Source organism: Neocloeon triangulifer, unplaced genomic scaffold (assembly GCF_031216515.1).
Source record: "Neocloeon triangulifer isolate White Clay Creek 2 clone unplaced genomic scaffold, ASM3121651v1 ptg000003l, whole genome shotgun sequence".
NCBI lineage: Eukaryota > Metazoa > Arthropoda > Insecta > Ephemeroptera > Baetidae > Neocloeon > Neocloeon triangulifer.
Genome location: NW_026775546.1, coordinates 11545742 through 11566612, shown reverse-complemented (window position 1 = coordinate 11566612; position 20871 = coordinate 11545742). Strand labels below are relative to the sequence as shown.

The window sequence follows — 20871 nt, the reverse complement described above, 5'->3', positions numbered from 1 at the left end:
ATTGTGTGACTTTCAGCTTTGAAGGAAATTGAATTTCCATGAAATACAAAGCAAAGCTCTGTAATTCTGTACAAACATAATACCAAATAAATAATTTTAATTTCGCTTAATTACTTGCATAAGATTTATATTGTGCAACAAGACATTTTTTTTAAATTTAAATTGTGATCTCACTTAAATTTTGCCTGTGAGCGAGAACTAAAGTGGCAGTTGCAAAAATGTTAACACTGAAATTTTTAATTAAATAAATAAAAATTTAACGTTAGAAAATACGCAACCATAAAAATAATATTTTTAATCTAGGGCCATAGCTGTAATCATAGGTATGACAGTTTTCACATATGAATTTATCATCCTTTTTTTCTCATTGTTTTAAAAAAAAGTTTCATCCTGAAGCGAGAAGTTGATATTTTTTTTCATTATGTAAACCCTTTGGGTATGGCCGGCGCTACCCTAATTAATTTATATTTTCGAGTCCACACGCAACACGAGTGGAAAGGTTTATGCATTTAGCTGAACAAAATAAATAATTTGAAGGGATTAGCCCAAGCGGGAATTGTGGATCTCTCTGCAGAATTAACCCTTTCGGCCAGCACGCGACTGGGTGAAAATCCCTGAAAGCTGAAAAGATGTACGCAGCGGCTCTCTTCATTTGTTGAGCAAATAAGTTTGAATGTTTACATTTTAAACCCCTCCGGCCTAGGAATTGCCTTTACACAGCAATAACGACCAACTATGCAAGTTACGAAACGAAACCACAAGTTTTGCACGTCATCAGCCCACAATATTTGGCCAAATATAACAGCCACCTGCACCTAAAATAACGCTTCCGATTCTGGAATTTTGGCGTAACGCGATCGATTGACGTGTGCATGGCTCGTTTCGGTCCAAAAATTAACCATCCGCGTTTCATCTGGTCGGATGTTCTACGTGAGTGCCTTTCCAAATTAGCTACGGGTATGGTTTTCACCGCATGAAGGGAGGAGTTTTCAAATTATATGCGGTGTAATCTGAATTAATGTAAAACTTTTCAAAAAAATATGATAACTTTATTCAACACGAATCCTCCCAGGATAGAATGTTGCATTCAACATGAGGACTATTGACAGGGAAAATGTTTGGAGCATCCAGATTTTTAAACTCAGTGTGTGAATTATTCTACCCTTGGTACCCCCAGGACGACCAAGATTTTGTGCCCCCATTTGCTGGATTAATTTTTGTTATTTCAAAAACTTGACATTTGAATTCTATTGGAAATTTGTTAAGTATCAGACGGAACATAACAGAAAACCTACTTATTAATTAATTTTGTTTTATCATCGTAAAAAAGCATCGCAAAAAGCTAATTGGGCCAAAATTAACAACTACTTCAATTTCCGTCAAGCCCATGCCACTCATCAAGTGCCGTTCAACCTGCCATTATTTCCTTCTGTTCAATTATTTTCTTGGGTGCAAAATAAGGTATTTTTTCTTACCAGAAAAAATTGTGTAGTGACAAAAAAGGAAATAATAAGGATTAATGATTTGCGAAAAGAAAAAGGAAAAATATTCCTTGAGAATGTATTACGCAATCAAAACTGGAAGCTTGGAGAGACAAAAATACATAACACTCGCTGTTTGCTTACGGCTATATTTAGACACAGAGATTTTCGGAAAACTTGCTTCTATTGTGCGAATATTTACATAGAGAAATGTTTTCAGTTACAAAAACAGGAAAAGCATCTGCTGAAGTGGAACTTTTGATTGAATTTGGTTTATAGATCTGCTTAAGTGATTCACATTGAACCCTTTTGATAAATTTTTTTATGACAAAATCAATATAAAAGCGATCAATCTAAAATACAACTCTCAAATGAAATAAAGGATCTAGTCGTGCAAGCGTTGGTTGGAACGGCGACAATAAAGGTCTAAAAGCAGCGTGGGCTCCGATTTAGCATTTTACAAGGGTTTAAAAGTTTTATATTTTACTGGTCCTTTTTGGTTTTGTAAAGGATAAATCCACCCACAGACAAAAAACTGTTCTACTCTCTGTACTCTGAAAGTTTTAACTCGGATCTAAAATGAGAAGTTTTCTCCTTTGGTGCAAAATCCGTCTTATTGAGAGGAGAAAATTTAACAAAATATTAAAAAGGGGCCCGTAATTACTGCAAAGTCACACTGTGCGTCATTGCACGGCTGCAAGAAAATAATGAGTTGTATTTTTTGTCTCTCGGTGCCGTTCGGTGAAAAGAGGTCATAAAAAGAACTCGCTTTCCGCTCGACAAAAAGCCATTTAAAGTTGGTGACTCGCGTTCCCTTGCCGCTCGCAGACTGATGAAGCGTTGTTTGCCGTAATCCTTTCCATTGACAAAATTATCCTTCTTTTTAATTGCTCATTAGGCTAGCAGCTCTTTCCCGCTCGCACACTCATTTTTTTCTGTGATTTGCAGATTTTTTGACAGAGATTTAATAAATAATTATGCGCTCAAAATGCCAACAAAAAGCAAACAAGGCAGAAATTATAGCAACACTTCAAAAAATAGCCAACAACAACAAAAATATTAGTTAAAAAAAAACGAGTAAAAAAATAAAAGATTGGAGCTTGCCTTTTGCCAAGTTCAATAAAGGGCACAGGCCAATAAGAAACTCAGTTTTGATCCGATGAAAAAAAATGAGGGCAGGAAAGGTCAATCCGCGCATTGAAAAAATGGAAGCTATTCATAATTATATCAATCATGCGAATTATTTTTAGAAATAACTTTGGAATTTTTCAACACTTTAGCGATAAATCGTATTCTGTCACTGTCAGTCACAAAAGAAATTGCTTTGTTGCAAGAATTAGATTTATTGAGAATGTTTCTAGAGCAAGACTCATGTTACTGCAAAATATTTGTTGCTAATTATCACAGCTCAGTTTTAATTTGGTTATTTAATTTACATTCTCCAATTTAAAATTTCTGCAAAGCGGTTAAATCCGGTCGTTCCATTTCAGTTTTCTTGAAAATTAACAAAAATATTTTGTGTTAAACGTTTGGAACGCTTAGAAAATTTCCAGAATATTGGTTTCTCTGAAATATTTTCATATTTTTTAAACTTGTCCAGTTAACGTAGAAAAGTAAAACTTAAAAAATGTATTAATTTTTGTTTATATCTTAAACAAGGTACTGGTTTCACTTAAGTTGATTTCTAATTTATAAATTTAATAATTTAATGTAAATTTATTCTCTTTCCTAAATTTTAAAGGGAACTTTGTACTAGTATTAATTAATTTTACCAATAAACAGTCACTGAAGTTGGCTCTGTCAACTGGTGGCAGCAAATGGCACAAGTTATTTTATGCCCGATCAAGCAGCAAATCGACCGCAGCAACAGGACCATCGGGGGTGGGTTTCAATTATACTGGCAATTACCTGGTGAAGACGAAGAGCACGAGCGAGTTCCCCAGAGCACCAGTGGTCCCAATCAGAACCAGCATCGTGCCCATGGCGTAATGGATTTCGGGCCTCGGCGATTGGTACTTGAGCCAGTGCTCGAGCGAAGGCAGCGACTCGGCCGGATCGTTGTGCTCGCCGCCGCCGCTCGCGTTGCTCGGCCAGCTGGTTGAAACCTCCTCATTCATCCTGTGGGCAAAAATCACTCTAATTAGTGATGAATCATCCATCATACATCTGACTTTTACCGTCAAAGTAATTACAAGTGGCAAGCTTACCGGTCATGGCAATTTCAAATGATTACTTCAGAGACTACCACACATTAATTTAACAATCTTGGTAGTTTTGCTTTCACCTCCTAGCATGCTTTTTGCTATAAGGCACAGCTTAATCAACTTAGGCTTCTGAAATGAATCTCACTCATTATTCCCAAAAATTTTAAAAAGGAAACTTTTGGATTCAATTTTTTGATGTAAATCAATTTTATAAAAACGTTTAAATTAATATTAAATGCTAAGGGCTTGGTTTTTAGCCCTTTTTAAATATTCCAAAAATTTAAATGTCTTTTTTCAAAAATGAAAGAAAGGCTCAAAACCGCGATCAAAGACTTAATTAGTAAAAGAGAATTTTTTTGAAAGGCTTCTATTCCGTCAAGAAGAAAAACTTTTTATGAGAGCGTAACTGAATTAAGCGCCTTTTAGTGGGCTACGTTCACAATGACACTTCTGCGACCACATTGAGATAAAAAAAAAATCGACGTCAAAGTTTACCAATGTAACGCACGCGTTCTTCAATAAAGAGAGCTTTATCACATCTTTTCGACGATGAAAAAAGTTGTGTCAAACAATAAAAACTTTTTCGCAAAAGCTTGGAGGAAGGGAAAAGTTGAAAGGGATGAGGAAACATCCTCCCTTTTGTACATGCTAAAAGTTTTGAATACTTCGTTCATTTTTTTATTCTGACAAGCACCGAATTGCAAAAAGGAGCTGGGTGAGGTTTATATCATGTACATGATGGCGATACAAATTTCTGAAATTTCGCAAGCAAACTCACACAAAACAGCTCGATCCTCATCAAGAGAAAGCAAAGACAAATTTATTTGAAATGTTCCAAAGAAAGAAAGAAAGTTTATTCAAGCGATCGATGTTCGAGTGGATGGTGTAAATTTGTGTTTATAAAAAAATATAATATTGAATTTCCTCTTGTTTCTTTGTATAGAGAGGGAGAGAGAAAAAGATATCGGAACGCTTCATCCCAGTTTGATTTTTTTGCGTCGAATTCTTCAGCGCTGATTGCAAACAAGAGAATCTAGAGGCGGAAGAAATTCGGCATCTTGATTTTTTTGATTAATCAGCAGTTATGCAACCGAGCGTACACTTGAGAAAACAGGAGTGCCGCGCTGGGGAAGCAACCGACTCTCGGCGAATTGCGATTTCCGATTCCTTTCAAAGCAACATCGAGTTTCTTGAAGTTTCTTTGAAATGAATTTATATAACGTCTTTTTTTCCACCCCGCTGAAGTTCATCTAGATTTCCAAGACGGAAAGAAAGTTTCCCCCATAATTATAGGAAAAGAGGTTTTGTGCTGAAGAGAGCCTGATGCGAAGATGTAACAAGTTTTTGCTTTTAGAATGATCAATCGTACATATCCGGCTGTTGCACAGTAACAGGTACATAAGGATAAATTTTAATTCTTGCGAAAAATAAAATAAAATTTTTGCATGATAAAAAAAATATGTTGCATCGACAATCAGAAAATAAATATAAAACATACCAACTTCATTTTACAATTTAAATCTGCTTTATTTGCTTTGTATATAAGAAATGAAATTTAAATTTGAAGCAAATAATCCAAAATAATCCGACGTTTTAATGCTTAAATCGCTTAAATAAAATAAAATTTTTTAATTTATTATAGTTCACAGGTTATTAAAAAAAATACTTAGCCTTTTCAAGGTCTACTACTCAAAACTGGCCCAATAAATTGTGCTCAAAATTTCACTGTTTATGCAGAAAAAAACATTATTTAGAGTTTGTTAATATTATTAATTATTTTTATTAACCCAAGTAAAAAAATTATATTTCACTAATATTCCTTACAGTTTTACTTCTTCCAAATTTAAATTGAGGATTTCCATTTAATGAGAGGGAAAGGTTGAAGGTTGCAGCAATCAAAATATGACCTCATAAATCCAGTTTCCATGGTTTCCATTCATCCCCCCTAACAAACTCTCATATGTGGTCAACGTGCGTTAAGTTCAAATTCAATTTAGCAGCAGCAGCATCAGGTGGGTCTGCGGTTAGCTACGATAGGGGGCAACGACGGGAAATTGTGCACCTCAACACGTGTTCTGTAAACTCTAAACAGGAAAGTAAAGTAAATGATCGACTATGCATCCATCAATCGGCAGAATTTATCGCTTCTTTTGCAAAAGGAGGTGCCAAGCAACTTTGACGCCACATCAGAAAAGAAACTAAAACTATAGACGAAAAGTCGCTCGTCTAGAGGAGCCAACTTATCGACTTTCGCGCACCAAAGAAGCGAGAACGTGATAGACTTCTGACATTGCGATCACGGTTGACTCTCCACTTTGAGTAAAGAGAACTACATGTTTTTTTGTTTCGCTTCAAGACTTACATTGAATACGGACTGTTATTGATTTGTTGGGGACGCGAATTTTTTATTTCAAGGCCTTGGCTCAACATTAAAAGCACGGATCTGCTTTTTTTCCTTCTCTTCCAGATTGATGTTCACTGTAATGGTTTGCTAAAGACCGCCTCAGATATTTGGTAAAGTTGGTTTAAAAGCTGTGACTTGAATTAATATGAATTACACTACATTATTGTGGCAATAATTGTCGTTTTTCATATCACGTAGTGCAGACTGCAGCAGTATTTTGATATCAGTCTGTGAAGGAACTGTCAGTTTTCGGATGCTTAAATTTTAAGACTGAAATGTGAAAAACATTTTGATCAATTTTGTCAAACTCAACCTGTAAAGATTACATTCAAATCGCAGGACGTCATTAGAAAATCTGGATTGTTGAACCGAGGTCTTCAAATAAGAAAAGGCGTGGTTTCTGAAATTTAATTTAGCTTTTCCTTTAAGGGTTTATTAGCTGTTTAATTGTTTTCTGTTTTTTTTTCTAGAAAAAAATCCTGCTCCCTGCCCTATTTTTCGGCTGCGAGCTGCACCCATAATTCATGAGCTTTCTCAGCTGAATCAACCTTTAATCGTGAAATAATTCTAAAAAAGAAAATCCATAAAATATAATTAAATTTTGAATAGTTATTGTTAGTAAAATCGCTCAAAAGATGCAATACTTTTCATCGAATTTTTGATAAAAATTAAATTATAAAAGTTTTTACTTTAAAAGATATTTATTTTCAATTGTTGTGTACTTTTTTAATGTCTTGTTTAATAGCACGGAATGACTCATAAATGCAACGTTTTGCTGCGTCTTTGTAGAAAAATTGATCCTCACAAAGGTGCAAGGCAAACAGAATGCACCAGCCATTAGGAATTTAAAAATAAAAAAATATTGCAAAACTTATTATTAATTTGTAAGAATTCTGAAAGATTCATAAATAATAAAATAATACTACAAATTAAGAAAATCTCAACTCTTCTTGGTTTTCTGCAATTTGAAGAATAAGAAAGTACAAAATAAAATAATAATTACAGCAATTAAGTCGCAATTTCCACTTGCAACATTTCCTAAGAAAATAAAAAACCAAGAAAATAGCGAAACGCCTCTGCCCCAATATCGTACAAAAAGAAAGGAAAATTATTACATTTCGCTCAATATCTATCGGAGAGTTGAGACTTTTCAAATATAAAACTTCCAGGGATTCGCCTTGCGTTCGGAGAATAAGTGATCAATTGCAACGTTTCTTGTCCAGCCCGAGCTGCTGACGGGAAGGGCAGAAGAAGAGACCGTGCCTTTCTCAATTACTGAGCTCCTTGCCGCTGTTGATTTACTTCGTTATTTGCGGGGCTGCCTCGGGCGACTCGCTGTCAACCCCGGATTTCGCTTCGACAAGCCACCAAATAGATACATACTTATGACGCATCATCTCGTTGGCGCTTTCAATCAAATTCAACAAGTTTACATTGAAAAGATAACAGAGTAAATCAACATGGCTCAGCCGGAAAAGCTAATTAATTAGGAGGCTCAAAGGGATTTCAAATAATTAACTTGTCTTTCAAGCAAACAACCCTTACGGGTTCCATCATAAATAAAGCAAATGAGTTCCTCTTGATGTGCGAAAAACAATTCAAATTGAAGTCGAAGTAAATAAATAATTTTCATATTTTCTGCTTAACACCAATAATAAGTAAAAACTAAATTTTCATTATCTATTTTAATCTGCAAACTACCATTTTTATTTTAAATTTTTGTAATATTTTCGAAAAGCAGACAGTCGTACATACTAATTACACTACATAAAAAAGGGGTGTTGCATGATTAAAAAAGTTCCCCTCGGAACAGAGGAGAGGCCTTGAATTAACTCTCAGCTTCAACATTGGAAAATTGTACGTGTGTAAAGCAATTTTGCACATCCACACAATAAAAAAACCAATGTGAAATATCGCCGTAGAAAAGAATGTTATCAAATTCATCCAATCCAATTTTTTTTCTTTTGTTATTTAGGGATTTAAAGATTTGCATGGCATTTGTATGCCAAAAAAATAATACTTATTTTTACGTACGAAAGTAATTTTGAAGTAAATGCTAATTAAAAAAATTAAATCTTCTTGTTGACTTAAAAGCCTCCTTTATCATATTCATACTCTATTTAATTACCTTCACATTTTATCATTATCAGTTATTTCATTCAATATTTAATTATCTTTTTTATTAATGTAACTTCATAGAATAAACCCCTAATCTGGAATAGCCTTCCTATAGACTTAAATTATTTTTTTAATCAAGAATAATTATGATCCTTTTTTCAAGTAATCAGGGCCTCATCAGCTAAGTAAGAGAACAATTTATCAGTTTTTTTTTTTTCAGAATTCTCTGCAAGGAAATTATCGATGCAATAAGATCATGCTGGTTATGTGTTAATTAGTTTGGTTCATTAGGTGCTCTGAAAATGGAGTGTAAAAACGATTTTAGGCGTTTCCAAGATATTAAACTCTTTAATCTACTTTCATTCACTTTAATTATAAAATTTTAGTGAATATGTGTTTGAATTTAATGTGAAATGTGAAAGATTTTTAGTCAATATGCAGAGAAAATCACAAGCCAAAAGCCAAGTGGCCAAAATCAGATTCATCGACAGGTCATGCGAACCCCGCTTACTTTCCCATCTTTCTCTCGATGGTTTCTCAATTCTGCTTCTTTTATACAATTTCAGCGTCAAAGGCACGTCTTATGCATTATTCACAAAGGCAAGATTAAATGGCCCCACCGTGTGTCCGTTTGCAGCATCCTGGATTAGAGTGCTGGTCGATGGGATTTATTTTGTTGCACAAAAAGTTCGTGTAAAAAAATATATATGTGGAAACAAACAGTTTTCAATCCAGCTCGTGGGATTTCAGATTTGTAAAAAAAAAATCGAACAGGAAAACATCTTCTTGGGAGTAGCGTGTTTTCCGCTTTCTATATGAATAGACTCGTTGCCAAAACCATGCTTTTGGGTGGCAAAATAATTTAGTTTTCAGTTCGCCGGATAATTTATAATGAGCTCTGACGTGAGTTTAATCAAGAGCCGGTGCCATGTGTTGAGCAGGTTTGGAGCAAATAATAGTTTCAAGAAAGAGGATTTTCCGGGAAAATAAATTGCTTCTGTAATAAAAGTGGGATCACGCAGTGACGCAAATTGACCCAGAGGATTTAAAACCTCTACTCTTTTATCAAAAGAGAATTACATTCTGTTATCACGGGCTGAGATAGTAACTTACAAGTAATGTTATTGAGATGAAACACCCCGATTTAACCCTACAAACCCTACATGTTGGGGACTTTTTAATTTTTGAATATCATCACAAAATTAACAGGCAGATTTTAACCAAGTCAAATATTAATTTAAAAGAAAAATATTTATAAATATCATATAGTGAGTTATTGAATTCAACTTTGCAATCAAAATTGACTTAGAAAACCGCAGATTACTTTTTATTTTCAATGTTTTAGATGATAAAATTAAAATTGCTAATGTACCTTTTACAATTATTAACTTAACATTCATCGCTCCATTTGTTTTCCGAGTACCAACGCAAGAGATAATTATGAAACAAAAGTTAATTAAGATATAATATTGAACTGGAAATTTGAGAGGTGTCCTTTGAGGCTAGTTCTATATCGGGTGAAATTTGTAATTATCACATTCATGATGGACAGCTATTTCATATTACAAACAAATAATTATGAATTCCATTCCATGCGGAGGGAAAAAGGTAATGCCAAATTTCTCTTTGCCCTTTGCCCGCCGCACCTTGACTTGCTGATTAAATATTGGAACATATGAATTTTCAATTTTTCCTGTGCCTTTGTAGCAATCAATTATAAATAACTGCAAAACTGTTGCTTCTTTGTTTCCAAATATCCATTTTCTGTCTCTTATTGTTATTGTATGTGAAAGTTTTGAATGGCTTTAAACGGTTAACCGCGTATATTTTTCCCGCACAAACGACCAAAATTATACAAAATCCATACAAATCGCAGATCAACGAATAATAGTCACGCGCAAAATTTGAATAATTCATGGACCGCCGGCTCTATTGTTGCGTTCAACAATAATCTGGTGGCAATTCCACTGCCTGCAGCACACCAAAATCGTTCTACCAATCAACTGAAAAGCTCATTCACGCCTGCTAACTTTGTTCACATTGTCGGCCGGGCGACTAACCTCAGGCCAACCAGTGTTCGGCCCTGAAATTAATTTCGTGCTATTGCAAATTACGTGCCCTCATTTGTCACAGAGTGGAATTTGGCGCTGAAAATTAATAATAATGAATTTTTTATATGAATAAAAATACCAGTGCGGAGGCACATTGATATGTTTATTATAAGTGGATTTCAATCAAACTTGTAAAGCAACATTTTCTGTGAAATTTTCATAAAAAATTTAGATCCATCATTACCCTCTGAAAATTTATCTTATAAATTTTCATCGAAAAAATTGTCTGCACTAGGAAAGTCCTTCATTAAAATTATTATAATTTAAAAAAATATCCCTTTCCTTGTTTTGAAAAAATAGAACAAATCATAGAATACAGTGAAATTTCACAATTGAGAGAATTTCACAGACATTAGTTACAATACAATTAAATCTTTCAAATTTTTTAAATTATTATCTGTAAGCTCAAATCGTTTTGATCAGATGGGAACACTATTTGATATTCCTTGATTAGAATATTCATTTTTGTTTTTGACCCATATTTTTTTGCTCTTCATTTTCTTTGATATTATATTTTGCGACCTTTTCGTGTCTGTGAGAAAAAAATCCAATCTTTTTCTCATTACTTCTGATCCGATTTCCCGAAAAACTGATTTATTTTCTCTAAAGAATTATATCCCGGTACTTCACTCCAGGTTAAATTTGCTGGGTATTTGTGTTCGCAGGCTCTCCAAGATTGGTCCTTTGATGTGATAGCACTTGCGAACGAGCACAAGGCGCAAGTCGAACGGTTCACAGTTCACTAGGCTTCATAATATTTAAGAACGAAAAGCCAATGACGGCTGATTAGCCAACATTAATGATTGCCAACTTCACTTCAAACTTAAAAGATAATTGATTTTGAACTAGCTGAATTTGTAAAGAAGTGACAAAGCTACTTCCCTGCCTTTTCAATGAAATCAAATGAAATTTGATTTATGGTACGGAAACAGATAAAAAAGGTGAAATGAATGAAAGCTACAAAAAATCGATGGCTTCGGCAACATATGGCCGGGTTGCAGGGAAAGCAGCAAGTGTGTGAGCCCAGGGCAATATTGCAATCTTATCAACTGCAAGTGACATACTTTCTGCAAAAAAGGCTGTCACAAAATAAAAGTGCCATGGTAAAAAAAAACCTAAAACATCTCACACAAAAATAATACTAGCCGACAAAATGTGGAAAAAGATAAAGATTACTTTTTACTTTTTTAGTCGTAATATATTTTATGCTTGCTAAAAAAAACGCATCCTCTTTTAACAGCTTTTCGATGAAAAGTTCTAAATTGAGATGATTCATGAAAATTGGAACCGGCCGGGCCCTCGTTTAAAATAAAAAATATAGAATCTACAAAAACGCTCTTTTTTGTGTTAACTGAATTCCATTTTGGCGATTCTGTGACAAATTTTATTTTGTACGAAGCAATTTCCATTTTCTGTTAGTGCAGCATGTTATTTATACAAGCAAAAAATTGCTTCGGCATCACCTCGAACCGTACAAATGTGGCGAAAACGTCAACAAACAAAATGTATCCTTAAATACGCAGTGAGGCAGCAAGAAGAAAGATTTCTATATAAAAACAGGAGAGTTGGTGAATAGCAAAAATAAAAGCAGCACCTCAAAAAAATTTACCAAACCGAAGAAAGCCTTTTCTGGATAGTCTTGGCCACAAAAAAAGATATGCTCACAATTAAGGTTCATAAAATGTTTTGCTGATTTCATTTAAGTTTTTAAATTTCAACTTTTACAAGGAAATCATTTTTTAACAGAATTTTTACTAAAATATTTATTCATTCTAAATTGAGAATGTCAGGGGAGTGTTACTTTCTGTTCCTTTCTGTTAGATTAAAATTACATTTATTTAAATTTTTATATTCTCATTGCATACAGGAAATAAATTATGGCAGCTCACATTTAAAGTTTTTTAAATTATATTTAATAATCTTCAGTCTTCTGTAATTTGACACCAAAAGAGATAAAACAATAAGCTCAAATACATATAATGTGGTGTCATAAAATTAATCAGATTGAGTTTGAAGAATTATAATTTAGAGTTTGATTATTTCAAAACAATAAATATTTTGGTGAAAACCAAAATTTCATCCAAAAACGTTTCAGTAAAAGCTTTCTTTCACTACTTTCTAGCCTTTTTAATCCAGATTTTCATAAAAAAATTACATTTGCTCCGTAGGTGCATCTATAGCCGTGACGGACTCAATTTCACATGCGAATATAATCTTTTTTGCAGTGTCCGCTGTACACCCGTTCTGCGAAATTAATTTCAGCGCCTCGTGCGAACTACGCAACTACGGAATGTGAAAATTACGTTCGAGAGATATTTTTCATTAACCGCCTTGTCCGCAATAACTGCGTGCGGTGCAGTGGGCAGAATGAAAAGTAATTATCCGAGCTTGACGTTGAGAAAAGTTTACGGCTGAATTAGTTTCTTTTTATGTGATGAAGATCTCATGATATTTAAATTATGATCCTAATTTCGTTTCATTAAAAACTGATGAAAGAAAAGGAACAAAGCGAATATTGCACCCAAAATACAAGAATTTACATTTTGAATTAATTTCTGCCTTCTGATGAAATGAACAAAAGCAAAACGAAACGAAAAGTGGGCATCTTCCACGCAGGAAACAGCGACGCAAAAACAGTCGAATGAGTTCAAACAAAGGAGAGACGACAGCGAAGAGGAACATTGAGGTTTTATATGAAAGTTCATTACGTGTTTCAAAGGAGAACAAAGTCCTGTAAATCCTTGAAAAGCCAACTTGGAAAATGAAAATCTCACATTGGCTGCGATTGTTGCATGAGCACCTCTAGTCCAACTGCACTTTTTTACTTTGTGCAATTCAAATGAATTTTTTGCCGTTGTAAAATGCAAAAAGCCTCGACTTTGAAAGCATGATATTGACCTAGAAAGCAACTAGATGGGGAATTGCGTGTTATGCATGGCAGAAAGCGACGACGAGCTCTAACGCGGCGGTTAATTTTGCACACTTTCAACTTTTCCACTTGGGCAATTAGAACCTTGAAAGCTATCTTTTCTGTAAGACTCTTATATTAGCTTGAAATGGTGTTCATCCAAAATTAAAACATCTGATTAAGAGTCTTTTTATGAAAAAATCCTTTTTTCAAATTTTTTTTCTAGATATTTCATTGTAGTATAAATTATATCATCATTGATAAATTCGAATTCAATTAGTTTACTGGATAATTTGAGGTGAAATGATGAAAATATTCAAAATCATCTCTTATAAAAAACGATTTATCTGCAAACCAAAACCACAACTTTTTAGTTTTGGTTCATTTAAACCTGCATTACTAATTTAAATAACTAATTCAATAATGGATATTTGTATAGGAAGTGTAGTGTTGCTAATTCCAATGTATATAAATCAAGGACAAAAATCGAAAAAATACTTTTATATTGCCTTTCCAATAAGAGGCAAATAAATTTAAAGGCTTTGAGGCCACTGTGGTATATTAATGATTAATTTAAACTATTTAAAAGACTCCAATGAATTAATATTAAACGAAAATATTAATTTTATAATAAAATATATTAATTAAATTATTGAAAATAGTATAATTTTTAATTTTTATACAATTTGGCTACAATGTATCACGCAATTTCATAGAGTTAACAAAAGACTTTCATCACGCTTAAAATATCCTTTATCATACAAAGCTTCAGAATTGGAAATTTTCATTGGTTTTTGTATGTACAATGGTAGATCCCTTGTTATAATTGGTATGGGACATTGATATTATTTTATTTATTTTAAAAGTATATAAATTTAATTAATTTTTAAATTTTTGCATTCCAGTATTTCTGCTCCTTTTATTTTCTTTTACTGATCGGTATTTTAAAATTTTATTTTCTATTATCCAAAGTACAAATCATATTTCAAGCACTTCAACGAAAATCTTGTGTTAATGAGAAGGTGGCCGAAAAGTGGTAGAGCAGAAAATTGCCAAATTACGTTGTGTGAGCAGTAAAAGAGCGTCTCTTTTTTTCTTTCAAAGAAAGACCAGTACAATTTCTACAAAAGAAAGACTTGACCTAGAGGGTCCGTCTGCTTAAAAAAAAAACTAGATTTGCGCACGACTGGAGTGAGAAAATTAGTATTCCAAAGTGTTGATGAACAAAAAGGTGGCTTGCGGAGGCCGGACTCTTCAAGAGTGGCTAATTCTGGACATTATCAATTTGCAAGGGTCACGCAAAAACTACTCAGAAACCTGCCAAGTCCTTTTTATGCATTCTGCAGAGCGTGGAGCAAAAAAGCACTGCCGGTTTTGCCTTGTAAACAACAAAGAGCAAGTCACTCTCTCGAAAAACAAACCTAACGCAATTAAATTATGTTACGGGAAAAACGCCGCGAAGCAGTGCTGTCAACTTCAGGAAATTTTAAATGCTTGCAAGGAATCAAAAACAATTTCAGAATAATTTTTAAATGGAAATTTCTTTCATGCATTTTCTTTCTTTGCAGATGGCTGGAATTAAAATTACATACATTCAATGTGGATTTGATGTAAAATTTTTGAAAAAATAAAATGTCACTTTAACAACAAGATTCCTTGTGTCCACGCTAAGTACTATGAACTCACCAAATTTAAAAATAAAATTTTGAAGAGCAAGGATAAACAACGATTATATCGATTTAAAATTAAAAATTAATTAAAAAAAAATGTAGTTGAAATCTATCAAAATGATGCTTATAATTTTACAAGTAATCACATTGCTAGTCTAGAACCTTAAAAAAATCTAAAAAAAAAAACGACGAAAGTAAAAAAATGAAGAAAATTTGTGAGAGTAAAACTGGTTTTACCTTTCTTTGTACTTCTGACCTCACATTAAATAATAAATAAGTTTTTTTAACTAAAAGTTTTTTATCAAGCAAATAATTTAAAAAATAATTTTTTTTAATTTTTCACTATAAAATAATTCTTTTTTTACCCAAAGCAACAATCTGCCAGACTCTCTAGCTTTTTCCGCTCCGATTCAAAATATCTTTGCTGCATATTGAATCTGCCAAGCGAGAAGTATTGTTATTTTTGTATTTTTACTCATGCTTTTATTTATTCATGCTTTCCTATCATAGAAAATGTTAACCTAGTTTATAATGTTTATATTCAAGTTTGTCGGTGTGCATGCATTTGCGGCATCAATCTGAGCAAATTTCAATGCATTGCTTGGGCTTCTGTGCACTCTTTTGCCCGAGGGGTTCGTAGCTGAATCCACTCTGGAGTAAAAATTATTTTTTCTCACTGAATACATTCCGCAGTTTGATTGCATTCGTGTTTATACCTTCGGACGCATCATATTATAATTTCATGGATTTGCTATCATGTTTGGGATTTACTTTCTGTTTCACCATACATTTTTATTTTGTATGAATGAGGCAGGTTGTTTGATTAATAAAGTAGCCTTGCAACTGTATTTTATTTCAATTTATTAAAAGCAAAAATGATATTAATCATTGAATGTTATTGGAAATTATTGCTTTTGAAATTCGTGTTTCAGGTCGATTTCTTTTTACATCAAATATTTATTTGTAAATGCAATTTTACGGTCGTCAATTCACGGCCTAGATAATTTTTAACCTTGATAATTATTTTTGCCCCAATGTAAAAAATTAATACACGCACCAGTTTGCTCTACTTCGCGCCTCATGTTTTCACCGCAGATTTTGGGCTCTTCTCATTGTTTGCTAATTGCAAAGTTCAAATGAGGAAAGGAAGCTAACTTTGGAGGAGCGCGGTGTGCTATAAAGTTTACTTTGATCCATTGATAATTAGTCCCACGACTACCACGCAAAGAGCAATCAAGCCTCTCCTTCTGAACGAAACTTGAACCAGCGTCGATGGCAAAAGCGCAAACCTGGCAGCATTTGTTTGTTCCCACTCACAGACAAAAAGAAATAAGCCACCAAATCAGATTAAAAGCTGCTAATTTTGTAATTGAAAGACGCGCGGGAATCCAATTAGCAGCTTTTATTCTACAAAGGAGGCCAATCAGGGAAAATTTCCAAGATAATTGAAAGATTTGATCCGGAATTAATTAAAAGTTGTCTCAACCATATTACGAACTATTCTTTTAACACTGAGTTATCCAATTGCAAAAGGAAACAATTGGTGGACATTGATTTTGCGCTGGAAGTTCTGTCGATTTTTGTCCAAAATTAGATCCATTTTGGACTCTGGGTAATAAAAAGATATTTAATCTCCTTTCTTATAAAAAAGTAAAAAAAAGAGTAGAAAAGGAAAAGAAAAAAGCTTCAATATTAAATTTTTGATGAAAGAAAAAATCACTTGAAATATCTTCTGTAACAATTTTTTCTTGATTTTTCCATGTTTATTAAAAAATTACTTTTAAGAGCAATTTTAAGCTATTAAATAGCATATTAATTTTTAACTTTTTGTTATTAAGGAACTTTTACCGTTTAAGAACGTCCCTTTTTCACATTTTTGGCAGATATTTTGTCTATAACTTAGCACGCTCTTCTGAGAATTACATATATCAAATTTCTTACTTGCAAGCAAGAAACTGTTTTGCATCAATCACAAACTTTTTATATTGTCCTGGCAATAAATAATTTAGTCTCTGATCAAATTTGTGGGAAGCAAAAGAAACAAACGACATAAATATTGAAAGACTCTTCTTCCAAGGCGAACAATCCTCCAGGGTATTCCACTTTGTCACAAAATTTTCTCTCGTGCTATTTTTTTTCGCCGGCAACAATAAATTGGGGGCGTCGTGCTTGTGCGTGTCATTTATGGCAAAACATGCACGTGCACATTTCGCACAAAAGGCGCAACGAGCAGAAATAATTCATATTGTACCTGCGAGCTCACGGCTGAGCTTTTGTGTCACACGTCACGCACGATTGTGCGAAATAACGAATCCAGCGGCCAAAAGCTTAATTACACGCCGGCGCTGTTTGCCAAGAAAAAAGTTGAAAAGTATCGCGATAGTGCGTGTTCAAATTATTGAGAGTGTGATAAAGGTCAACACCAGGCAAGCTTATTTATTTATCAATGGCCGATCTTGGCTCCACTCCAACAATAAGCAATTTAGAGTATTTTCTATTATTCATAAAGTTGTCCACTAAAGAGGAACGAAACTATTAAAATATTCGTAAGCGAGAAGTTTTTGAAAGTTAAATTCTCAGGTTAAAACATTTATTAATGTAATAACTTATTATATAAAATTAAAAAAAATCAAAATTTGCACTACTCGTGCTGCGGCTATTTGAAAGTAAATTATTCATTGTCTCCTTTAGGCACAATCTTAATTTTTTAACAATTAAAGCGCATTTAAAAGAATATTGTCGTATGAAGAATAAATTTTTATGAGTAGATGAAAATGATAGTTAAAATTATTTCTTGAGAAACTTCAGTTAAACTTTAAATGCCAGTTATTAAATCTTATTGACAAATAATTACTAAGTTAATTTAATGCAAAAAGTCGCAAAAAAAATGTGGGCAAATAAAAACCAATAATAACATGTTCTTATAATAAGTTTTAACTCCTCCACCATCCACCGCAGTCTGTAGATCGTCAACGCCAGTGAACTTTTTACCCCCTTTTTACTTTGGGGAAAAATGAGCATTTGAAGAAAAATGAAGATTGCCAATGCCAGAAAATACATAAAGTACAACCGCAATAATCAGATTGACGCATGTTTTCATTGAGTGCCTTTGGACGTTGTCGGCCATCATCACGCAGATCGTAAAAACTGCGTAGAAAAATTGCGAGTGGAGCTACAGAAAAATCCTCTCTTTCGCTTGGGTTGCAGAAAAAGATACGGACCGTGAAGGACTAAAACAGGATATACTATATCATATATTTACGACCGCAGTGAAAATTCTTGAAGATTTGAGGGTATAAAAAAAATCGGCAAGCGTGCCGAGAATTTGGCAAATCCGCGCAAAGACGAAAAGCGGCAGCAATTTATTCGTGAACAATTCTCTTGTTCCGAGTGCCAGCGGCATAATCGCCGACGCTCTTTTAAAACCAGCGCGAATTCTTCCAAGGAAATTCCTGTGTGCCGCGGGTTGGCAGACAGACAATGGACTGCGTCTTATCCAAATTGCGTGCGACTTGCTGAGATCCGCGAAAAGCAGCGGGACAGCGAGTTGAGCGAAAATGCACGCGTCGACAAGTTTCCTACTTCGTCTCCCTCATCTGTTCTCCCCCAACAACGTCCGATTGTGGAAAGCGAGAAATGCCGCAACCCATTGTTCATCCCTCTCACTGTGGTAAGGAAGGAGCAACAAGCCTCGCACATGAAGCGCTATGAAATGAGATTTTTTCCAAAAATATTACAAAGATAAGAAATTTTTATTTAAATAACTTTTTTAAAGCTAAATGAATGTTTTTCAACTAACATTTGTTCTTAATTTTGCCGTATATAAATGAAAAATGTTAATAAAAATCATTCGCATACCTTTTACAGCAATTCAGATCAACAGGTTTTGATTTCAAGTAAAATACATTTCAACAGTGGGTTCTATAATATTTGTGTAAATATTAAGCAAAACCAGGAAGTTTCCCTGTACTTTGAAAGTTGAAAGTTATTAGTTTGAAACTTTATAGTTAATTAATAAAATCCAATTTAGCTGTTCAATTATAGAAATAAGATGGCATGAAGACGCTTCTTAAATTATTATTTTTTATTTGGGATGGTGAAAATTGAATTTATATGACATTAATCGATACTTCGCTGACAACATTCGATAAATTTGATTTGTTAATTTTCAAATGGAAGTGAATAATGATGACATGTAAATTTCAGGACGTGAAGTGCAGTGAAAATAAATTTCAGATTCTATATAGCTTTTGAATAAAGTTAGATTGATTTTCTCTGCTCTTCCTCAAGAGAATTCTAATTTTTTACGATGGGAAAACTTATAAAATTAAATTAACAATTGAATTTGCGCATCAAATACACCTTCCAATTTCCAATGTCACGCTGAAACACTCATTAATCTTTATCTTTTAATTTAAATTATTCAAAATAAATACAATTATGATCAAGAACGGATGTTATTGTGTTTTCCCCTTTCTTTTTGCTATAAAAATCTCATTTATAGAGAGCCACTTTTACTCTTGGAATTTTCAATGCTGCAAAATTGAGAACGCAATAACAGGGCCACTTTGATCCAGACGAGCTTCACAAAATTCATCGATAATTTGGAATGGTTATATCTCGTTTAGGCCAAATTCCTACCTTTAATAAAGTCTGTTTCTTCCATGTTCTCAAATTAATTAAAAAAAAAACCAGGAAAAAGACAAGCGGAATATCAAAATTGGGTTTGACAATATTCGATCTAGCAAATAATAAAACTCCTCTTTCCTTTTCCTTGTACTCATATAAAAGAGATGAAAGGGAAATAATGCGGGGGTAGAAATACTGAAGGCATTATTTGAATAAATCGCTAATCCTGCGATTGCGAAAATTTTAACAAACGCACGCACAATAGATTATAGGTTTGAACAGCTTTTCATTGACGGTCCATTAGGGATTGAGTGAGAGAGAAGTGTGTGCTGCAAATTATTATTTGGAACACGAATTACTGGCCTTGAATACCTAATGCAATGTACACAGAAAGTGGAATCGGCTTTTAATTAATGCAGCGCATCGCGCCTAAAGCTTCTTGCGTAGTCCAGAATGGGCAACTTTCCCGTAATTAAGCAGAATTACAAATCGTCAATTTATCGGATGGATGGGTGAGCAAATTTAGATAATTGCTCAGCATTGCACAACGCCCTGCAAACACTTCGGTATTCTAATTATCGATATCAAAACGTAGAGCGTCAGAATTTAGAAAATTGGTTAATTGATGCTATTTATATCAACAGAGATGTTTCAACGGAAACGATATTTATTAAAAGAGATCAAAAGCAATTATCCTAAAATTACGAAGCCAACATAAACAAAATTAATTATAACAGGAATTTGAGGGTCGCTAGTCTTGAGAAAGATCAATCAGCTAAATAAAGTTTTCCAACATTTTTTTTGCCTGTAATAAATATTCAAAATGGTTGAAATTTGGTTCATTATCTTGAATTATCCAAAACTAATAAGTTTTCAAATAGTCGAATTTTAAAATAAACAAATAATAATTATATGTTATTAATTTAAGCTATAACTCAATGAAATAAATTAAGCCTCAACATTATTTTAGGGTTACTAATAGAAATTTGTGTACATTAAAAATTGATAAACTAATAAATAATCTAGAGATTGCTGAGGCAGAAGATTTGCTTTGTTATATTTTTCATTTTTATTCTGGCGAGACGTTGTTGCTTTCACATTTTTCAATATAAAAGCCAGTGGCAGTGGCTAAAAAATTCAAATTTGGATTTTTTTTAATTGGCATAATGAACGTATAGATGTCAAAAGAATTTGCGGAATTGGACACTCTCCATGTTGAAATTATTTCCAACGTGGGAGATTAATATCGCGCGCGAGTGGTTTTGTGTCACCTGCACAGATGGCGAATCGAATTTAACACGCGACAAAGTTATGTTGAAAGTGGCGCAAATGAAACGAGAGCGACC

At 33.5% G+C, this 20871-nt stretch overlaps 1 protein-coding gene across 2 annotated transcripts in view; it reads right to left on the bottom strand.

Annotated features, from left to right (window-relative positions):
* LOC132192875 (rhodopsin-like) overlaps positions 1-20871 on the bottom strand; it is a 58751-nt gene that overhangs the window by 35939 nt on the left and 1941 nt on the right. Inside the window, exons 1-2 of one of the 2 annotated variants that reach the window (XM_059613063.1) lie at positions 3659-3681; positions 3390-3599 (exon numbers count right to left, since the gene is read on the bottom strand). In XM_059613063.1, the coding sequence (XP_059469046.1) occupies positions 3390-3598 (209 nt within the window). In that variant the 5' untranslated portion in view covers position 3599; positions 3659-3681. Of the gene's footprint in view, positions 1-3389; positions 3600-3658; positions 3682-20871 lie in introns of those variants that run through there. The other variant, XM_059613062.1, reaches the window with a different exon arrangement.